Source organism: Canis aureus, chromosome 22 (assembly GCF_053574225.1).
Source record: "Canis aureus isolate CA01 chromosome 22, VMU_Caureus_v.1.0, whole genome shotgun sequence".
Lineage (NCBI taxonomy): Eukaryota > Metazoa > Chordata > Mammalia > Carnivora > Canidae > Canis > Canis aureus.
This window is the reverse complement of record NC_135632.1, coordinates 48896714-48918092: the sequence shown is the minus strand read 5'-3', so window position 1 is coordinate 48918092 and position 21379 is coordinate 48896714. Positions and strand designations below refer to the sequence as shown.

At 42.6% G+C, this 21379-nt stretch overlaps 1 protein-coding gene and 1 long non-coding RNA gene across 2 annotated transcripts in view; one reads left to right on the top strand and one right to left on the bottom strand.

The window, feature by feature from the left end:
- The window catches only part of GLB1 (galactosidase beta 1), an 81905-nt gene that overhangs the window by 51003 nt on the left and 9523 nt on the right, over positions 1-21379 (top strand). The window contains exons 11-15 of the mRNA XM_077865927.1: positions 4508-4582; positions 6781-6870; positions 10146-10259; positions 11605-11736; positions 12882-13136. Of these exons, the coding sequence (XP_077722053.1) occupies positions 4508-4582; positions 6781-6870; positions 10146-10259; positions 11605-11736; positions 12882-13136 (666 nt within the window). The remainder of the gene's footprint in view (positions 1-4507; positions 4583-6780; positions 6871-10145; positions 10260-11604; positions 11737-12881; positions 13137-21379) is intronic.
- Positions 5904-20597, bottom strand: LOC144294182 (uncharacterized). The gene is made up of 3 exons (XR_013361628.1): positions 19850-20597; positions 11924-12042; positions 5904-6213 (listed from the first exon to the last, which is right to left on the bottom strand). It is a non-coding gene; the product is annotated as an uncharacterized LOC144294182 (long non-coding RNA).

The following is a 21379-nucleotide window of genomic DNA, read 5'->3' as shown; positions in this document are numbered from 1 at the left end:
TTAATAGAGGACTTTTTAAAAAAGATTTTATTTATTTGAGAGAAAGAGACAGAGACAGAGCACAAGTACAGGGAGGGGCAGAGGGAGACGGAGGAGCAGGCTCCTGCCTAAGCAGGTAGCCTGATGCAGGGCTTGATCCCAGGATCCTGAGACCATGACTCGAGCTGAAGGCAAACACTTAACTGACTGAGCCACCCAGGCACCCCTAGAAGACACTTTCTATTGTACTATTGTTGTATGATAAAGGAGGTCAGATGAAGCTGTAGAGACAACAGTAGACTGAGAGGAACCCAGCTCACTCCTTCACTCTCGTGATAATCTTGAGCAAGTTTCTCTCAGTCTCACCTCTGAAAAGGAAATATAATACTGGCTTTGAGGGCCTATGGGAGTAGCAAAGGAGATGACAACACAGGCAGAGAAGCACTTCATCAATGTTAGGTGAATGAAGGTTAAAGAAGAATGTTTGTGCAGTGACTTTTTCTTCCAATGTGTCAGACAACATTGAGGCGCTAGTTACACTGGAATCCACTTTGACTTTCGGAGTTCGATATGGTCACTGCTATGTGCAGGTGAATAGGGAACCTCAGAAACAAATCAGATGACTCTCAGGTCCCCTCTGTGGATTTGTGTTTTCTGCTTTTCTTGACCAGAAGGTGAGATGGAGGAGGAAGAGGTGGGTAAACTGCCAAAGGAGAATGAATGTGTTCTAGGACTGAAGGCAAAGCTGGAAGAGAACTCACATTATAACTGTCTGAGATCAGCAGGAATAACTCTTTGGCCTCACATTCACTTTAGTATGAATCATGAAGATCATTTTAATGTACTCTTTTAAAAATTTTACAGAAATATCAATTCATAGAATATTAGAAATATAAAGGACTCCCTGTTCAAGATGGCTGATTGAGGAAGTAGCATGAGAACCCTGGGTCCCCAGTGAGTGTGAAAGGGAGTTATAGAAATAGGTAACAGAGTGTAGATTGCCCTTAAAGAACCCCAGACAGCCAGGGTCCTGGAAATGTATGTGTGACAAGAGACAGAATGAAACCAAGCTGAAAACGGGAAGGCTAATGAAACTACATATTCCCATCAGGTCCTCCGCTCTACCACTCCTCTTACAAATATACTGTCTATCAGGGAAACATCTTTTCAACAGTCAGAAAATCAGAATTTAAAAAAAAGTGTACAGCCTGAAGGAAGAGACCCTACATATTTTGTGTTACTTCTTCCCAAATCACCCCAAAACAAGGTTCCCCACTGGACAAGCCTTGTGCCTGTACACAGAGCAGGACTGGCATAAAGAGGATGGTTATCAAATGCTGGTATGTCTTTTGCATTACCATTAAATATAAATGGACAGCCAAAGGTGGTCAGATGTTTGAGGACATCCATAAAACCTGTAAAGGGGAAAAAGGAAGACAAAAATGAAATAAACGAAAAATAACCAAAATACAACAGGGAATTCAGGGACAGAAATGAAAGATCTTAAGCAAAGCAAAGCACACTCTCTCAAATTTATAACTTTAAGAGACATTTGAAAAGATGTTTTTTGGGGGGATCCCTGGGTGGCTCAGAGGTTTAGCACCTGCCTTCCGCCCAGGGCCTGATCCTGGAGTCCCAGGATCAAGTCCCACATCAGGCTCCGTGCATGGAGCCTGCTTCTCCCTCTGCCTGTGTCTCTGCCTCTCTCTCTCTCTCTGTGTGTGTGTGTGTGTGTCTCTCATGAATAAATAAATCTTTAAGAAAAAAATATGTTTTTTCTACAATATAAAGATGGAATGCTTTGAAAAAGGAGCCATTAAGGAACAAAACAGAGTTCCCCAAAGTAAATAATAATCTCCTAGAAATTAGAACCAGATGACAGAAATGGAAATAGAGAAAAGGTGAGAGATATAGCAGGACAATCTAGGATGTCTCATTTACTTTTAAGGGAAAAAGATGGAGAAAAAGAAAATATCAAAGAATTTTTTTCCAAAACAGAAAAGGATATTTGAGTTGCCCAGAATAATAAACATAAAAACATGCATGTCCAAACACATCCTTGGAAAAATTTAAAACAGAAGAAAGCACTTACAAGCTTCTAGAGAGAAAAAGCCAGTCACCTTTGAAAAAACAACAATAAACTTGGTGTGTGTCATACTGGATGATACAAGGAGGACATATTGTTCCTTCTGAGGAAAGATGATTTTCAACATAGAATTCTATAGCCATCCAAATTATCAGCTAAATGTGCCATTTTCAGACATTCAAAGTTTCAAAAACTTTTCCTTCCAGACACTAGTTCTTCATAAGTTATTTGTGATTGCTCCAGTGAAATGAGGTGGTTATAAGATTCTAGAAACAGAAGCTAAAACCAGGAGAATAATGAAGTCCCAGAATATCAAGCCTCGAGGAGAGTCAGTTCCTTGGAGCAAGAAGACTTGAGAGTTCCAAGAGGGAATTTCCTATGGAGGGAAAGGGTGTTTGGAGATACTCAATACAATCTTTGGAAATTCGGAACAACCTATAGGTGTTAACCTAAAGGCAGACAGGAAAAAAAAAAGGCAGTTAGAAAGCCCAGGGGAAGGAGAAGAACACAAAAAGCTAAGCAAGACAGAACATGCCATCGTGGTATATACTACTTTGCAGAGAGTAATGTTTATATAAGTATAATCATGTGAGCATAAGCACTATTGACTGATTTTGAATCTAAAGTCAATATACAGGTGAAGGGAAGTGTATGGGTACAGGACAGACTGTTTTAACCTTGACAATGTAAAAGTATAGCTAATGATTTGAGAGTGGGAGTAGGGAAAGAGAGCTCAGGGAAGGATGCAAATAGCCTTACCTTAAACTATATGAATACAAAGGATAATCTTAATTGATGGAACTAAGAAACAAAGGTATATTATTTCAAGCTATAAAGGTAACCAGTGGAGAAACTGAAAATGCCGATATAAAACCATGTTGGCAAGAAAGAGGGGATATCCAGAATACTACAATGGAGCTAAATTCTCACATATTAAAGAAATAGATGATAATGTTTTAAATAGATCAGATAAAAAATAGAAGATAAGTATATTATTTAGAGATCAAAAGATACAAAAATGGAACAATTAAAAGAATGGTTTCCTTTGAAGAATAGAACTAAGAGAATACTGAGTCAGGAGACTATTGCTTTTCATTATATCAGTCTGTTATCTTCCTTCTTAAATTACTTTTAAAAGAGAAACCAAAAGGAAGGAAAAGAGAAAGGGAGATAGAAAAGAAGGGAGGAGGAAAGAAATGCAAGTATCCTGAGAGATCATAATACAACCTACTTGGAGATGGACACAGACTTTTAAGACCTGGCACTTACATCTTCTGACTCTAATGTAAATATGTGTGTGTGTTCATATTCAACATTTAACAAGGTTTTATTTCTATTTCAGTTTTTTATTTAAGAATAATTTCAAACTGGGGTTCCTGGGTGGCTCAATGGTTCAACATCTGCCTTCGTCTCAGGTCATGATCCCAGGGTCCTGAGATCAAGTCCTGCATTGGGTTCCCCACAGGGAGCCTGCTCCTCCCTCTGCCTATGTCTCTGCCTCTCTCTGTGACTCTCATGAATAAATAAGTAAAATTGGGCAGTCTGGGTGGCTCAGCGGTTTAGCACTGCCTTCAGCCCAGGGCCTGATCCTGGAGTCCTGGGATCAAGTCCCACATCAGGCTCCCTGCATGGAGCCTGCTTCTCTCTCTGCCTGTGTCTCTGCCTCTCTCTCTCTCTCTCTCTCTCTGTCTCTCATGAATAAATAAGTAAAATCTTTTTAAAAAGTCATCTTTGAAATAAATAAAAATAAATAAGTAAAATCTTTTTTAAAAAAAAAGGATTTCAAACTTATAAAAGAGTTTAAGAATAAAAGTCCTAAAAAAAGCATGAGTATCCCACACAGATTCACCCGTGTCAACATTACACCCCGTGTGCTTCATCATTTGCCCCTCATCACCCCGTTGGATTTTTAAATTACTGGAGGGTTGCATATGTCATGACCCTTTACCCCTAAATACTTCAGTGTGTGTTTTATAAGAATAGGTAGAAATATGCTCTATGTAACCACAGGAGGTTTAACACTGATACAAGACTTGACTCTACCAATAAGATTTAACCTGCAAGCAACACTTTTGCCTACTACTATAGCTCCCTCCCTTCAGACTCTGCCTTGCTGTGGGCCTTCTTCCTTTTCTCCCCCATTCCAGCTTTCTGCCAACACCTCATTCTTCTCGTTTTTGCTGTCTTGCAATCTTTTATTCTATAATTATTTAAATGATTCCTGGAGCTTAAAATGCAAACATAAAAACACAGGCATATACTTAGAAGTAAAAATTTTACCAGACCCTGTTGTGGAGAAAGTCTCTTGTTTCTTTGCCTTTCCAAAAATCACTGGCACCATTGTTTGAGTCTTTGAGTTTCCTTTTGAAAAATGAATTGCATATAGTATTTCTGAGGGTTTAACAGCTTTTTATCTTCTCTTTTTTCCACTCCGGTTTATAGTTTGAAAAAGTACCAGAAGGTTTTATCCCTCCGTCTACACCCAAGTTTGCATATGGAAAAGTTGCTCTGAAGAAGGTAAGAGAGCAAATAAACAAAGGTGTTGAGAGTGGGGAAGTGGAAGTTAGCAGTTGTGAGTGAAAGTGTTACGCTGGGGAATTGGTTCTGTTTTTCTGTGAATCCGTTTTCTGTGAGACTGACGGGGTGGGTGATGTTTCTGGGGAAATGGGTATGTGAGAGGTGAGCGGCTATGTGTTCAGGTTGTCAGGGCAAGCACCCAGGGGCATGAGCAGGGGTAGGTGGGCATTCTTAGAGCATTCGGGTAATTTTGGTTTAATTACCAGTCATCCAAAGCAGTTTCAGGAGCCTTTGTGGAAAAACATAGCACCTTGTTATGGCTGGTAAGACTCTTTCCTGTAATTTACTTTTTTGGGGGGGTCCTCAAAACCACGGGCATTTTCATAGATAGTATATTCCCCTCCATCTCAAAATCATATTCTAATTTTTGTGCTCTGTGGTTTATATGGCAAATGGGACATTGAGGGGAAAAGCTAAAAATTAATCATAAATAGGAATTAGAGACATTTTATTCTAGGAAAGAGAAAAGGGAGATTTCATTTCATAGTTGAGAGTGACGTAAGCCAAAATAAATTTGTTTTGACCATCTTTGTCTTCAGGATTTCCCCTTTTATAATCCCTAACTCCTACATCTGTTAACTCACAAGAAAAAAAAAAAAAAAAAAAAAAAAAACACGAGCAGTTACATATTTCTTAAGAATCTTGATATTCTAAAATAGCGTAAGTTTTTATCTTTAAACCAAATGCCAAACATGATTGTATAATTTTTCCGTTCCTGAAGCCCTTTGATATTATGGTTGGTTGAGCTCTTGTAACATTTTCCACCTAGTGTCAGATACGTGTGTTACATTCTACAAAGACTGTGGTCTGTCTGCCTGATAGGAATCTTTATTTAGTTTAATCAGACTTTAATCACACTTCAGAAGGGGGAGCACCTTCTACTTTTTCATTGCTGCTGCTACTTAAGGAAAAGGTTGGTTGGTTTTAGAGCTGAGAGACATTTATTTTTATGCAACAGAAAATAACTGCAAATATTTAATACAGCAAAAAAAAAAAAAATGAGAGAGAGAGAGAAAGAAAACAAAACTGAGCTTAGTACCAAAAATACATTCTGTTTACCATGAAGGAAAATTGTGTGAGCAGAAATAGCTTTTCATTATTAGCTAAATGTATACAATTTAAGGTAGCAAATTAGCATATAACTGAATTTATGTCAGACATGGTTTTATAGGATTAAACCTTGTACCATGAGTTGAATTTCTTCAGCTGTCCAGGTAGAAAAACATCCATTGAATAGCCAAATTGATAGAATTATGCTTAAGATTTTGCTTTCCTTGATGCCACACATCAGCAAGGTCAGGTAACCCCGAGAAGTATTTATAAAAATTACTGACCAGGATCATGTCACAGGAAGTCCTGGGTTCGGAGCCAAACCTCACTGCAAATCTTGACTCTGCCATTGCTCCAGTGAGTCTCTCTGAAAACCTGTCTCCTCATCCCTAACATGGGGACGAGGGCAGCCTCCTTGGGTGGCTCGAAGGTTCAGCAAGGTGTGCTTTGACCTGGCATTTGGTAGGCACTCAGTGATTGGAAGCTGTTAGCATTCTTGCTACTGCATCAGAATAAGCATCCTGAAGTACAAGAATACACCGTCATTTGGACTGAATATACTAAGCATTTATTGAGTCTCTGCTATGGACTGGGTATTGGGTGACACTGCACCCTACAGACCCTGCCCTTAAGGAGCGGACAGTCTGGCAAGGACGTAAAGGTAATCAACTAGTCATGGATGCAGACATAGTAAATAGATCCCAGATCAGTTCAGAGGAAGGCACAGTCATGGTTGCTTACCTTGGGGATGCTGGGGAAGGTCTTACAAAGGGAGCAGCCTCTGAGCCTTGGTTTTCATTCATTTTAAAGGCCTTTTATACAAAGGAGGTTGTATTTGCAAATAGGTATGCTTGAAACCTTCCGATTACCATCAGCTACTTTTCATCAAGTGTCCCCTGACTCATGGATAGGCATGATTGAGGGTGCCTGGGGTAGGGGCAGCAAGAGTGGAATCTGAACCATTAGGTCTAGTCAAGGATTTGGGCAAATCCACTGATAGCTTTGATAATTTGCAAATGGCATTACCCTCCACTGTGGTTACCAGGGAGGGGTGACAGCGAGTGAATGATGTTTTGGTTTCTTTTCAGTTAAAGACGGTGGAGGAGGCCCTGAATGTTCTGTGTCCGCCTGGGCCCATAAACAGCCTTTATCCCTTGACGTTTATCCAGGTGAAACAGGTAGGCCTTCAAAGGTGATGCTTCACCCTTGCTTTCTCTACTTAAAAAAATGCGCTTTCTGCACTGCCTCGCAGAGCCAGTTCTGAGTGCATGGACCAGAACCATAGGCAGATAAATCAGATCCTAGGGGAAATCACCACAGATTCCCAGGCTCTCTTCAGCTTTAACTATGGTGTAGTGGGGGGTGCCTGGGTGGCTCAGTGGTTGAGTGTCTGCCTTTAGCTCAGAGTGTGATCCCTGGGTCCTGGGATCCAGTCCCACATTGGGCTCCCTGCAGGGAACCTGCTTCTCCCTCTACCTATGTCTCTGCCTCTCTCTCTGTGTCTGTCATGAATAAATAAATAAAATCTTAAAAAAAAAAAAAAAAAGTATGGCATGGTGAGTTGATCTTTCCTATCTCCCCACCTCCCTGTTTCTTATCACTCAAATAGGTAGTAACCCAACCTGATTCAACGTAATTCTGTAGTGCAAGCTATAAACTGGGTGCATTTCTAATATAGTTAATCTTTATTACTAGAGGAAAACCACTGTTTTAATATGCAAAAGTCAAATTATTTGTTCTTGTTAGCTCCAAGGTATAGGAACTGTATTCTTAATAGATTAGGTTCTCTTTCCTGCTGTTGAAGAGAACAGAGAGCAGAGCACGTGTGTGTGTCAGTGTGTATGCATGTGTGCATGTGGTTAACCCAGGCACTGCCTCATATTTATTTTATTTTTTATTTTTTTAAGTAGCCTCCATGTCCAGCATGGGGCCGAAACTCATGACCCTGAGATCAGGAGTCACATGTCCTAGCAACTGAACCAACCAGGCATTTATTTAAAATTTTTTCCCCAACTTTCTATTTCAGAAATTTTCAAATCTAAAAATGTTGCAAGAAAAGTATAATTTGCACTCACACAGCTTTCACCTGGATTCACTAAGTGTTAGCAGTTGCCTCTGTGTGTATGTTTGCAGTCAATCGCCTTGTTTTTAACCATTCAACTTTGTTGTCAATGTCCTGACACTTCATCCCTAAATATAACAGAATATATCTTTTGAGATAAAGGACAGTGTCTCATAGTCACAATACAGGATCATACTTAAGGACTTTAACATTAATATGCATTCTCTAGTCAAGTATCCAATAATGTCCTTTTATAGCTAACTATTTTTCAATCCAGTTTCCAATTCATGATCACACATTGCAACTACTTAGAATGTCTGGTCTTCTTTCATTTGTGACTGTTACTAAGTATTATTTTTACTCTCTCTCTTTCTCATGGTGTGGACATTTCTGAGGAGTTTGGGTCAGTTGTTTGTAGACTGCCCCTCACTGATTAGATGCAGTAACATGTTTTTGGCATGAACGTGCCAAAGGCAATGTGTCCTTCTCAGAGCTCTGTGCCAGGGTGCCCATGAGGTCAGTTTGTCCCTTTGTTGTGAGGTTAAGTTTGAACCCTTAGTTGGGAATTCAGCTCCATTTTTTGAAATAGAAACTTATCTGGACCCCCTTCACTGATCCTCTGTGGAGATCCCCTTCTGGAAGGTGTCTGAACAATAAGGTGATAAAACAATAACATCTCTAATCTTAGTTTAGTGTATTTTGCCCCCGGTGACTGCTTACACTTGTGACTTTATTCTAACAACTCTGGTTTATTCCAACAACTCTGTGGTCAATAAAATGAGTAATTAAACCCCCCCTTTCATTAACGCTGGGTAGAATTCCTGCTCTAGTTCCAGCCAACACCATCTATGTATCCGTATCTTCATCTAGAAAATGCAACCACCTTCTCCACCTAGCAGCGGAGCACCACGGACAAGGCATGGTCCCTGGGACAGTTGGAACCTAGGAAGTAAAGTCCCAGGTTAATGTAGAGACACTTGTACTCATTGTTCTTTGCCAGACCCTTCTGCTTTGTGACCTCTGGCCATGGCAGTGCTCTAGGACTGGGGGCCTCCCTGGGCCCTGGCTGTTTCAGTCTGGAGCAAGACCACTGAATGTTTATTTCCAGCGAAATCCATGAAGGGCAAGGCTCAGGGAGTAGGGTTCCTCTGCAGCAGCTGCCCCACCTCTCCCCGCCCCACCCCGTACCTCACAGCCTCAGCTACCTTCTTGGGGAGGTCTGCAGCTTCCACTCCCCTCTAGGAAGCCCTTCACAGTGTGTCCCTCAGCCTCTGAGTTGGGACTTACCACTTTGATTACTTGGAAAAGAAAAAAAAAAAAAAAAAAAAACAAGAGATGGAGATTTGGGAAATCTGGGAGGGGAGGCGCCCTTGTGTATGAAGCCTTGGGTGGTGACCCCAGTGACATTTATTGAGTTCAGCCCTTTCCTGCAATACAGGAACATGGGTTGGTGTATTTGGTGTGTGTGTGTGTGTGTTTCAGTTCCTCCAAATCACCTTTGCATTTGCTGAGATGCACTCCCTTGCTTTCTGGGCCCTAGATATGAGAAACATTTTCTCTGTCCAACATGCCAGATGTCTGTTGGATGCTCTTGTATGGCAAGGTCTGATCCAACTCACCCTGGCTAGTATCCACAATGGGAACATCACCAGCTGAGGCCATGGGTGCTGTTGCTGCTGGGGCTGATAGTCTGGGGCCTTCCTTTCAGACCAGGGATACCAGTATCTATACCACTGTTTTCTGACTTAGCAACAGGTCACACCCCCACCTCTCACTATATCTGTCCCCACCACCCCCCAGCCCTCCACGTTAAACAGTTTCTGATTGACTCTTGTTTTGTATGTGAAAGCACATTTAGCCCAAGAACCTGGAAAATGTCTTACCGAACATTCTTGGCTTTGTTGTTGTTTGTCTTTTTTTTTTTTTTTTTTTTAAGATTTTATTTTTAAGTAATCTTCACACCCAGTGTGGGGCTTGACTTCATGAACCTGAGATCAAGAGTCACTCTACCCCCTGAGCCAACCAGTGCCCATGTTTGTCTTTTTTTGTTGTGTTGTGTTGTATGTTTGAGGTAACATGACCTTCTGATATGTATGATAGGAGCCACCTGAGTGATTCTGGGCAAATCATTTAACATGTTCCAAGGTCCAGTTTCCTCACGTAGGGAAGGGATGCTGATACAGTGTTCTTCTAGGTTCCTTGCTCTTACTACTCTGATAGAGTATGATACAAAAATTTAAGCCAGTTCCCTTTTTTCAGACTGAATTTTTGTGAGAGGCTGAGGAAACATTTTCTTTATGAGTTTAGAAACACCGCTTTCACACAGATTCGAGGCAACCAAGCTATCTTTCAAAGAGTGATGTGTTTTTCTTACATCTTTTTTCTCACCAGTATTTCGGTTTTGTGATGTACCGAACAACACTTCCTCAAGACTGCAGTGACCCCACACCCCTGTCTTCACCCCTCAGTGGAGTCCACGACCGCGCCTATGTCTCCGTGGATGGGGTAAGAATTGTCACTGAGCTGTGCCTGTCTGCCCCAGTGGGGCAATGTGTGGTCTGCGCTTGGTAATGTGGCATTCAAAGCTATTGACTACCTTTCCAAACTCAGGCTCTGCTCCTCTTGGTGTCCTTCAGCTGTGGTCCTTGCTGGCTGATGTGGCCTCACCCATGCTCCCTCCACCTGGAACACACCCCCTCGCCCATCTGAACCCGGAGGGGTACACTCAAGTACCCTCTCTTCTCCTAAACCTTCCTAGTCTCCCTAGTCCATGCCATCCTCTCCGCCTGGTCACAGAACATCAGCCATGTGGCCTTTGCTCTTTAAGGACAGGGTCTGTGTGGTACATGCTGGAGCAGGGATCCCTTTAACCCTATGCCTTCATCCTGCATGAGAAATTCTCTTCTAGAGAATTATAATTATAGCTACAATATACAAAGACCTTTATCTCCCAACACAGCAAAGGTACACTGGAGGGTTTCCATCCCTTCCACTGAAATAATCATGTGAAAAAACACAGGAAGAGATTTTTCTAACTGCAGAAATTTGTTCAGGAAATTTTAAATTAAAATATTTCCATTCTATTGTGATCAAAGGCTTTCACTTCAGTGGGAGCAAGTTTCTAGGACATTATATGTATATTGCCCGTGTGTATAGTGTTAGCAGTTGTTTTTTTGAATTCCATTTTAGGGATCATCTTACTGAATTGTAGTCAATGTAACTTTTTTTTTTTTAAAGAAAGAAACAAAACAAAACCTTCCCCTTTCAAAAAGTTAGGAATATGTTGCTGCTAAAAAAAAAAAAAAAAAAAAAAAAAAAAAAAAAAAAAACAAAAACCTGGCTTTTTTCTCACTCTATTATACAATTTACATGGTTAATGCACCATTATCAGGTATTTTGAGGTGAGACTACTCCACCTAACTCTCTGATTTTATCTCATCTATCTGATTTTGTCTCATTTCTCCACGTTGCTTAGAAGCCACCTTTTATGACTGCCTTTTGTGCTGTAAGAATACAAAGCAGGTCCTGTGATAGGAATCGAATCCCTTCCTTGAATTTTCTCCATTCCTTTCCTATTAAAAATGGATGTGCAGCAAAACATCCCAAAGCAGAGGAAGCCAGCCTAGATCTTCCCTTGTTCTGAGCCGTAGCTGGTGAGTCGCCTGCTTAGGAAGCAGTGTTTAGAGGAACTTGATCACCTGGCTGGTGATTTGGGCAAAGGGGCTTTCAGAGCATTGCCTCTGGAGTCCAGTGACACTTCAAGACAGCAAAATGAGTGTGACAGCTGAGGGAGCTGGGTTCTGCTGCATTTCTCACACCAGTTAATTCCCACTGGTCTCTAACCCCACAGGTGCCCCAGGGAGTCATGGAGCGAAGTAATGTCATCACTCTGAACATAACCGGGAAGGCTGGAGCCACTCTGGACCTGCTGGTGGAGAACATGGGACGTGTGAACTATGGCAGATATATCAATGATTTTAAGGTAGGACCAGCCCCACTGTCAGGAGTGAGGTTCAAAGGTTGATGGGGCCGTGCCTGTGCCACCTAAGGAAGTTTCTGCAAACCCATTTAAAAACTCTCATATATACATTCTTCTCCTCCAGCCCTGTTCACATAGAAGCGATTTTTAAAAGCATGCACACTTTGCCAAGTTTGGCGGGTAAACCTACTGTGATTTGTTTTGCAACTTCAAAGTTGGGCTATTTTGAAGACCTGTTTTCCTCTGCAGGTGATGAGAAAGTTGTGCTTTGCAAAGAGAACCCTTCTCTTGTGTTCAGGTTCAGTCACCCTGTAGAAAGAAACAGAAGGAGGAAGCTACTGCACCCTGCTTCTCCCTTGCTTTAAAGACCCACCTAGCTTTCAAAAGGTACCCTGTTGCTGACAAAGCCAGCTTAGTATTTGATTGGCTCTGTTTTCTGGATGTGGACAATCCAGGACGAAGTCTTGAATAATAGGCTTTTCGCTTGGTACACGGTCTCTCTTACCCCTTCTGGTTACCCTGTGTCCAGGTGTCTAGCCCCAGCCCAAATGTTTGCCTGAGGAAAACATTTTTAGAGCATTATTCAGCAAATGTTTGGTAAGGTCATACTCTGCAAGATGCTCTGCAAGGCACTTTGAGGCATGGAAAGATGTTGAGGTACAGGCTTCTCCCATGTAGCTCACCACCTAGAGGAGAAAAGGCCCCCACATGGAAAGATTGATGGTACCCCCCTCTCTAGGACAAAACCCATGTGTGGGGTTATTTCCTGACCCTCTTGGTGCCACTCAGAGGCAGGGCAATCACACTCCAATGGAATGGCCATGCTCCTGGTTATATGAAGGGGCAGAGTCTGTCCCCCCAGCCCTTCCTACAGTGGCTAAATGTTCTTCTGTATTCCTGACTCCACTCATTCCTTCCATCCAGCAATGACTCTGAACCGAACACTGAAGATTGGGGGCATGGGGTCAAAAGCTCTGGCCTCAGGCTCAAAAATGAGACTCAAATTGTACACACACAATTTGAGTCTCATTTACTCTTGGTGTTTCATGTCCTGGTTTGCTCTTCTCAAGAATTCAGCGTAGGGACACAAAGACACTTGAAGCCTTTTACTTCCCACCCTAGCTCATTGCTCAGTTTCTCCTTTACAGGGCCTTATTTCTAACCTGACCCTTGGGTCCAGTATCCTCACAAACTGGATGATCTTCCCGTTGAACACTGAGGATGCAGTACGCAGCCACCTGGGAGGCTGGCATGGCCCTAACAATGGCCGCCATGATAAAACCTTTGCCCACCGCTCGTCTAACTACACGCTCCCGGCCTTTTATATGGGGAACTTCTCTATTCCCAGTGGGATCCCAGACTTGCCCCAGGACACCTTTATCCAGTTTCCTGGATGGACCAAGGTACGTGTCTTCATGGAAAGTGTTTTAATTCAGGCCTCAAACATCTGCTTTTAGCTTCTGATAAAGAATAAAAAAGAACTGCTAATGAGATGTTGTGTAACAGTTTGGGAGTGGGGGCTTTCTGTGTTAGTTTACCCATTCCTCAGTAGTGGAACCATGGCAGATCTTCAGGAATGCAATGGCCAGCTTGAATGTATAGCATCTGCCCCATTTTCACTGACTGACAACTTCCTTGAGAAAATGATGACTTTCCTCCTTCCTTTAAGAAAAACCATAGCTCCTTTGGACACTGATTATGAGGGACACTTTCTCTTTATCTTGAAGAAAATTTGGTCCAAGCAAAGGGATGAATCACTGGGAGAACTTATTTTTCTTTTGTCCATGCCTCCCCCTACACTCCACAACACCCCACCTTCATACAGCCCTGCACCCTGGGGGCATCCACCACTGTCTCCATGATCTTCAGCTCTTCCTTGGCCATTTTACAGCCTGGTCACCTCCCTCCCTTTATTCTTTGAAGGTGTTCACATGTCTTCCTTCACTGTTGTCTTCTTCTCTTCAGTCCTATTTTCATCCAGGGTGACCTTACCATGACTCAGTTATTCATTCAACAAGTATTTTTCAGTGGCCACTATGTACCCAAGCTTTGTGCTGGGTGCTAAGGATACAACGATGAACCAAACCAGCTATGGGACTTGCCCTCATGGAACTTACACACTAGTTGGGGAGACAGACCCATATCATACAATCACCCAAATTAAATGACAAGACTGCAGCTGCAATACGTGCTAAGAAGAAATACAGGAGTTGATAATAATTGGGGCATTTGACCTTGTCAGGGAGATCAGGGAAGCCTTCCCTGTGAGAGTCATGCTTGACAAAGATACGAAGGATAAGAAAGAATTAACAAAAAAAAAAGGAATTAACATGGCAAAAGGGGAAGGGAAACATGTTCCAAGCAAAGAAGATAGCATGTGCAAAGGCCATGTGGTTAGAGGGGGAATGAGGAGCATGAGGAACTGGTAAAGGACCCAAACATAGGGTTTAGGTGTGGAGTGTGGTTCAGAGAAGAGACTAGAAAGTTGGTAGAGATGAGATTGGACTAGGCCAATTAAACTACATTAAAGTTTTGTCTTTGTGTTGAGAGCCTTTGAAGCGGGAGAGTGCCATGATGTGATTGTGATGGGACAAGCTTCTCTGATACCAGGGTGCAGAATAGGGTTGGGTGAGAGTACCTGTGGATTTTGGGAAGCTATCTAGGCAGCTGGACCATAGTCTCAGTGTGAGACTAGGATGGTGGTAGACAAGATGGAGATAATATCAACTATCTAAGAGATGTGTGAAGTTAAATCAGTGAGTTGTAATGATGGATTGGATATCAGGATTTAAAGAGAAGGACATATCCTGGATGACTCTTACATTCCAGCTTGGTGGCTGAGAAGATGGTACCATTTATTGAAAGAAGAAATGTCAGAAAAAGACATGTGCTAGGAGGGGGGAGATTGTGAGTTGGATTTGGATAGATTGAGTTTGAGAGGCCTTTGAGAATAGCTGAGAGAAGATATTGGAAGAGGGCTGTGATATCTGTGGAGGGAGAAGCCAGAGGATGGATCTGAGCTGGGAATATATGTATAAGATCATCTGTGTATGGATGGTCACTGAAGACATGGGTTGGAGGAGATCCTCTGAAGAGAAAGGATACAGAAAAAAAAGAAAAGGGGTACAAACATGGTGGGCAGAGAGTGAGAAGGAAAACCGACATTTGTACTGCTGAGGGGATGAATGTGAGAAAGACAGAAGCTCTTCTACTGGATTTCGTAACAAGGAGCTCACTGGGACCCTCAGGAAGTATATGCCAGTGGAGCAAAGCATCCATAGGCTGTACTATATACTCCCAAGGAGTATAAGGTAAAGAAACAAACTTGTGAACATAAATTTGAATACCTGAATATAAACATTCATTTTGAGAATTTTGACTCTGAAGAAGAGGAGAAAAGTAGGTAAATAGCTGGAAGAGTAGAGGATAAAAGATGCACACATTTGCTTAAGAAGTGCCCTTTTGGGGGTACCTGGGTGGTTCAGTCAGTTAAGCATCTGAATCTTGACTTTGGCTCATGTCATGATCTCAGGGTCCTAGAATTGAGCCCCATGTCCTGTGCTGATCATGGAGCCTACTTAAGATTCTCTCTCTCCCTCTCTCCCTCCACTTTTGTGTTTACTCTCTCTCAAAAAAAAAAAAAAAAAAAACTCATAGATAATTGTTATTTAATTTCCATATATTTGTGAGGGTTTTTTCAGCATATCTTACTTTTACTGATTTCTAATTTAATTCTTCTATAAAACTTTTCTAAAAGGAAGAAAACCTGAATGACCTTTGATTAGGCAAAGACTTGTTACATTGACACCTAAAGCATGATCCTTAAGGAAAAAGTGATAAATTGGATTTCATCAAAATTAAAAATGTTTGCTCTTCAAAAGAAATCATTAAGAAAAAGAAAACTCAAGCCACAGACTGGGAGAAAATATTTTCAAATCATATGTCTAGGAAAGAATTTGTTTCTAGAATACATCAAGAATTCTTACAGCTCAATAATAGGAAGGTAAACAACCCAATCAAAAAATGTTCAAATTTCACCAAAGGAGATATACACATGGCTAAGTACCTGAAAAGATGCATAATGCTCTCAACATTATTAATTGTCAGAAAAGTATAAATCAGAACCTTCAATGAAATACTACTTCACGCCCACTAGAATGGCTATAATAATAAAAGATGAACAATAACAAATGTTGGCAAGGATACGGAGAAATGAGAACTCTCCTACATCACTTGTGGGAATGTAAAATGGCACAAACACTTTGGAACATGGTTTTGGAGGTTTTTTCAAAGGTTAAACAGAATTACCATAGGACTAGGAGTTCCACTTTTGGGTGTATACCCAAGAGAAATCTACCTTTATCTACCTAAAGACGTCTATGCAAATATTCAGAGCAGCATAATTCATAATAACCCCAAACTGGATATAATTCAAATGTCCATCAACTGATGAATGGGTAAAGAAAAGGTGGTATATCCATACAAAGGAATAGTGTTCCACAGTAAAAAGGAACAGACTACTGATACAAGCTACAGTGTGGATGAATCTGAAAAAACACACTAAGTAAAAGAAGCCAGGCATAAAAGACCATATGTTGTAGGATTCTATTTATATCAAATGTTCAGTAAAGACAAATCTGTAGAGACAAAAAGTAGCTTCATGGTTGTCTGGGGCTGATGGTAGGAATGGAGAATAACTGCAAGTAGTAGGTTTCTTTTTGGGGTGTTGGAAATGTTCCAAAATTCAATTGTGTCACCACAATTCCACAGTCTTCTTAAATTTATTGAAACTTGTTTCATGACCGAGCATATGGTATATCTTGGTGAACATACCTCCAGAATCTTGAGCTGTGATATCCTGTCTCTTGCTATGCGTTTCTATCCCCCAAACTCTCATGCCTCCCCAGCTTGTTCCTGGATCTTACTGATGACCTGAAACTCTCTACCCTTAAGGCCACCACTCTTCCCTATCCAGCCTAGAGATCATCCCTGTTCTTTTTTAAAAAGAACCGGCCCCCTTGACCTTCCACTCTGTCTCCTTGTTCATCCTTTAATTTTTTTTAAGATTTTATTTATTTATTCATGAGAGACACAGAGAGAGAGAGAGAAAGAGAAAGAGAGAGAGAGAGAGAGAGTCAGAGACATAGGCAGAGGGAGAAGCAGGCTCCATGTAGGGAGCCCGATGTGGGACTTGATCCCTGGACCCCAGGATCATGCCCTGAGCTGAAGGCAGACACTTAACCACTAAGCCACCCAGGCGTCCTTCATTCTCTATTTTGAGTGGGTCCACCATTGGTCTGTGCTCCTTCACCAGTGGCTGAGCACTGCAGGAGGTGGGGGGCTCTCTAGAGTGCTCATCAGGGCCCCTGATCCCCGCACTCTCCAGCCCTGGAGGCCCCCAATGGGCCTAGCAGTCTTTGGTCTCTCTACCCCCTTCCCCAGCTGGTCTTTCTAACCTTCATCTCTCCCCTAAGCCAAGCCACCAGCCTCCTTCCCCACCCACTCACCCTCCTTGACTGCTATCAAGTGTAACTCCTTTGTTCCCTCAGCTTCCTGTCAGACTTATCTCTGCCTGTACCCTCACTTCCTGCCCAGTGGCCAGAGGAGGAAGTCAGAGCTCTGAATCCTCTCCACACCTTCTTCCTCCAGGCCCGGATCCTGCATTTTAGCAGCCTTTCAGTCTTTTCTATCACCTTCCAGGTTCCCACCAAGAAGTGACGTCTGGGTGCTCTGAGACCCAGAAGCAAAGTCAGACCCTCTCTGGATCTTTGCACTTTAGCCAGCAGGCTTGTTCTTCTTCCCTTGCTCCCTCCTTTTTCCCAGGTTTCCTTGTCTCCTTGTTCCTCTTGGTATCCTGCTGGGTCACATGTGTCCTTTGTTCATGCTTTTTTCACTCTCTCACACTACCCAACACATATTCACCTGCCAAGACCAGCATTAACTCCTCTAAGAAACCTTCCTAGACTCTAGTCCAGGAAAGAACCATCCCCGCCCACCTGAGTGCCCCACCCGAGCTCATCACACTTAGGCTGGCACCACGGTTTCACCCACCCAGCTTCAGAAAGGGCATTTGTTAAAAGTGCTCAGCTTATTCACCATCCTGCTCACCTCCCAGGACCTGGTTGCTCTGTAAATTCTCTCGGGTGGAAGGGTGCACAGGTGGCTGTGTTGCTGAGCAACCCCCCACCCCCACCCCAGGAAAAAAGCAAGTAGGAGGAGTATAGGCCCTCAGGCAGCCCTGTTGGTGATGAGAGGCTTTGCAAGGGGCTGTGGATACAGGGCCAAGGCAGATGAAAGCCATTGTTCACCAGGCGGCATCAGTTTAGTGCTTTCAGAGAAAGAACTTTCAGGAGACGCGAAGCAGAAAGACAACCTGATGAAAGAGTGGGGTGGCTCAAGTGAAGCAGACCTGACAGGTGGACAGCCCTTCCCCAGAGTCAGAGGGAGTTTTTCAGGGAGGGAATCTCAAGTGGAAGAATGATAGATGCAAAGGTGCAGAAATGGAAAAGCATGAGACATCTTTGGAAGTCTGAGGGGTTTCACCTTGGCCAGGGTCATAAAGGTGTCACACCCAAGAGTGCCTGACCCAGGCGTTGTGCTCAACACTTTAGGACACTACCTCTGTAATCACCAAAAGAGCAGGTGGAGTGGGATGTCCTGTTATTACTTCTAGTTTGCAGGTGAGCAGGTCAAGAGATGTAAGGACCTTGCATGAGGAGCAGAAGTAGGTGGTGGAACCGCTCCCTGAGCCCCACATCTGCCCAATTTGCAGGCCCACGTGGAAGGGCAGGCAGCAAGGTGCAGGACCTGCAAGGCCGATGAGGAACTTGTGCAGACGGGGGCTCTGCACCAATTTTGTCAATCTGATGGGTGTTCTACACCTTCATGTTTGGAAGGTCCATAGACATGCGCCATTTACAAATATGTCAGAAGGCTTAGAACCCCAAAAGCCCATCTAATGCACATGTCCACTCAAAAACTAGTACACAGATGTTCACAGCAACATTATCCAAAATTATCCAAAATCAACGAGAAGGTGGAAAAGCTCAAATATCCATCCACTGATGAATGAATAAACAAAATGTTTATTAATATATAGTAAAGGAAAGTTATTTGGCAGTAAAAAGAAATGAAGTAATTATATATGTTACAACTGGATGAACCTGGAAAGTGTGTTAAATGAAAGGAACCAATCACAAACCAAACATGTGGAAGATTCCATTTATATGAAATGTCCAGAATAGGCAAATCTATAGACACAGAAAAATCAGTGGTTGCCTAGAGTAGGGAAAGGAGCAGGTTGGGAGGGAGGATGGGGAATGAATACTAAAGGCTGCAGGGTTTCTGTTTGGAGTGATGAAGATATTCTAAAATTGACTGCAGTAATGGTTGCAAAGCTCCATAGTGTTCTCACAGCCACTGAATTGTACACTTGAGTGAATTGTATGGTGTGTGAAGTATTTCTCAATAAAGCAGACAAGAGGGCCTATGCATGGGATTTGTAGACCTGGGTTGCATGGGTCCGAAGGTCAGAGGACATACACATAAAACAGTGCATACTGTTTTCTATTATTTTCTGGTCAACTGTGGTCCCTGTTAATGAGGACAGACCTAGGCCAGCTCCTGAGGTTCTGAATAATCAGCAGATGTGGAACGAAGAGAACTCATCCTCCACAGAGCACTGAGTTCTGACTTTTGGGAGAATGAGCACTTTGGCAGGTGGAGGGATAGGGGTAGGGTTGGACAGAATGACATCTGAAGCTGGAGCCATTCCTAAGACCCTGCCTCTGGACACACTGACCCTCCTGCACCCTCCTCCGTGGCCCTGTGCCAGCCTCTGCGCTGGTGCTCTTCAGTTTGATAGAGACTGCCTTGATTTAGTGAACAAAGTCACTGATAAGGGTGATTCATGAGATTAAGGAAATCATTTCTGATTAGGATGTGGCTTTCTGGTTAAATGCCCAACCATCAAACTGGGATTTCAGTGGGAAGTGGTCAGGCATAAATTTTGCTCTTTCCAAGAGACACAGGCCAGCATTTTGTCTGCACAGAACTCTTATCTGCCCACAAGCTCCCTCAGATAGGCGGAGTTCTAGCTGTGTCATGTGTGCCATACCTTAAATGTTCTGCCAATGCAGTGGATTTGTGTTCTTTATCTCTCTTCCATATGGTGCACATAAGTCTCGTATCAATATCCACTGCCTTCCCGCATGTGTTGGCCACTTGTGGTAGGGTTGGGTGCATAACAGAGCATGATGAGGAGAGGGCTGGAGTAATGTCCCACTCTCCTCAACCAGAATTATTCTTTGAAAGCTAAGAAGCAAAATAGAATACTGACTAAAAGTAATTTTATTTTTTAAAGGAAAAAAAATTCCTTCTTTCAAGATGTAAAAAAAATCATGAAAGAAAAGAATTTCTAACAAAGGGCTGGCAGAAATCCCTTCATAAATTAAAATTATTTCTGTGTCTTGCTTTTGAAATTTCCAGCACCCTCATCATTTGTTCTTTCTAGTGCCAGTGGGGCCTGGTCACCAGAAACACCAAGTAGTTAAAGGATTGCAACTCTTCAGCTCCACCCCCTAACTTCTGACTTCTTGGGGTAGGGAGTGGGGGCTGGAGATGGAGCTTTGTAAAAACTCTAGAACTTCTGGGTGAGTGAACAAATTCAGGTGATGGAAGGTACACCTGAAGAGGGTAAATGTAAGTAAAATGCTTTCCTGAGTTCTGTGTACCATTCTAGCAAATTATTGAACCCAAGGAGGTGGTTACAGGAACCCCCAAGTTGTAGCTGGTAGTTCAGAAGTATAGGTGCCCCAGACTTGCAACTGGCATCTGAAGTAAGGGCAGTCTTATGGGATCTGATCCCAGCTCTAGGTAGATGATGTCATAATTGAATTGTTGGACCTGCAGCTGGTATCCAGAGAATCGCTTGGTGTCATAGATAACATCCCAGAAGGAGTCAGGAAGGGAGTGGTAGAAAGTACAATTGGAAAGGTGGTTTCATTCACCATGTGAGCAGGATAGGCATGGGCATTGCTACGGGGAAAGACTTCATAATTAAATGCTATAATTTGAATTAAAAATAAATTCACGGGACGCCTGGGTGGCTCAGTGGTTGAGCATTTATTTAAAAATTAAAAAAAATAATAAATCAATCAATCAAAATAAATTCAAAAATTGAATGCTATAATTTCAGATATTGGTAACAAGTAGGAAGAAATTAAATGTGATGATGTGATGTGAAGTAAGGTACAGAGGTGAAGATGTTGCTATCGTATATGGTATAATAGTTACCGATTGCTGTGTAACAAATTTTACCCTAAAATTTAGTGGCTTAAAACTATGATAAGCACTTATTAAGTTCACAGTTTCTGTGGATCAGGGATTTGGGACCAGCTTGGCCTGGTGGTTTTGGAGCAGGCTCTCTCGTGAAGTTCTAGTCAAGCTGTCAGACAGGGTTACAGCGTCTGAAGGCTTGACTAGCTCAGGAAGACCCACTTCCAAGGTGCCTCACTCCCATGGCTGCCAGGTTGGTGCTGGCTGTTGCCTGGAGGCCTTAGTTCTTCTCTACACAGGCCTCTCCATAGGTTGCTTGAGTGTCCTCATGACATGGCGGCGACTGGCTTTCCCAGACGGAGCCATCCAG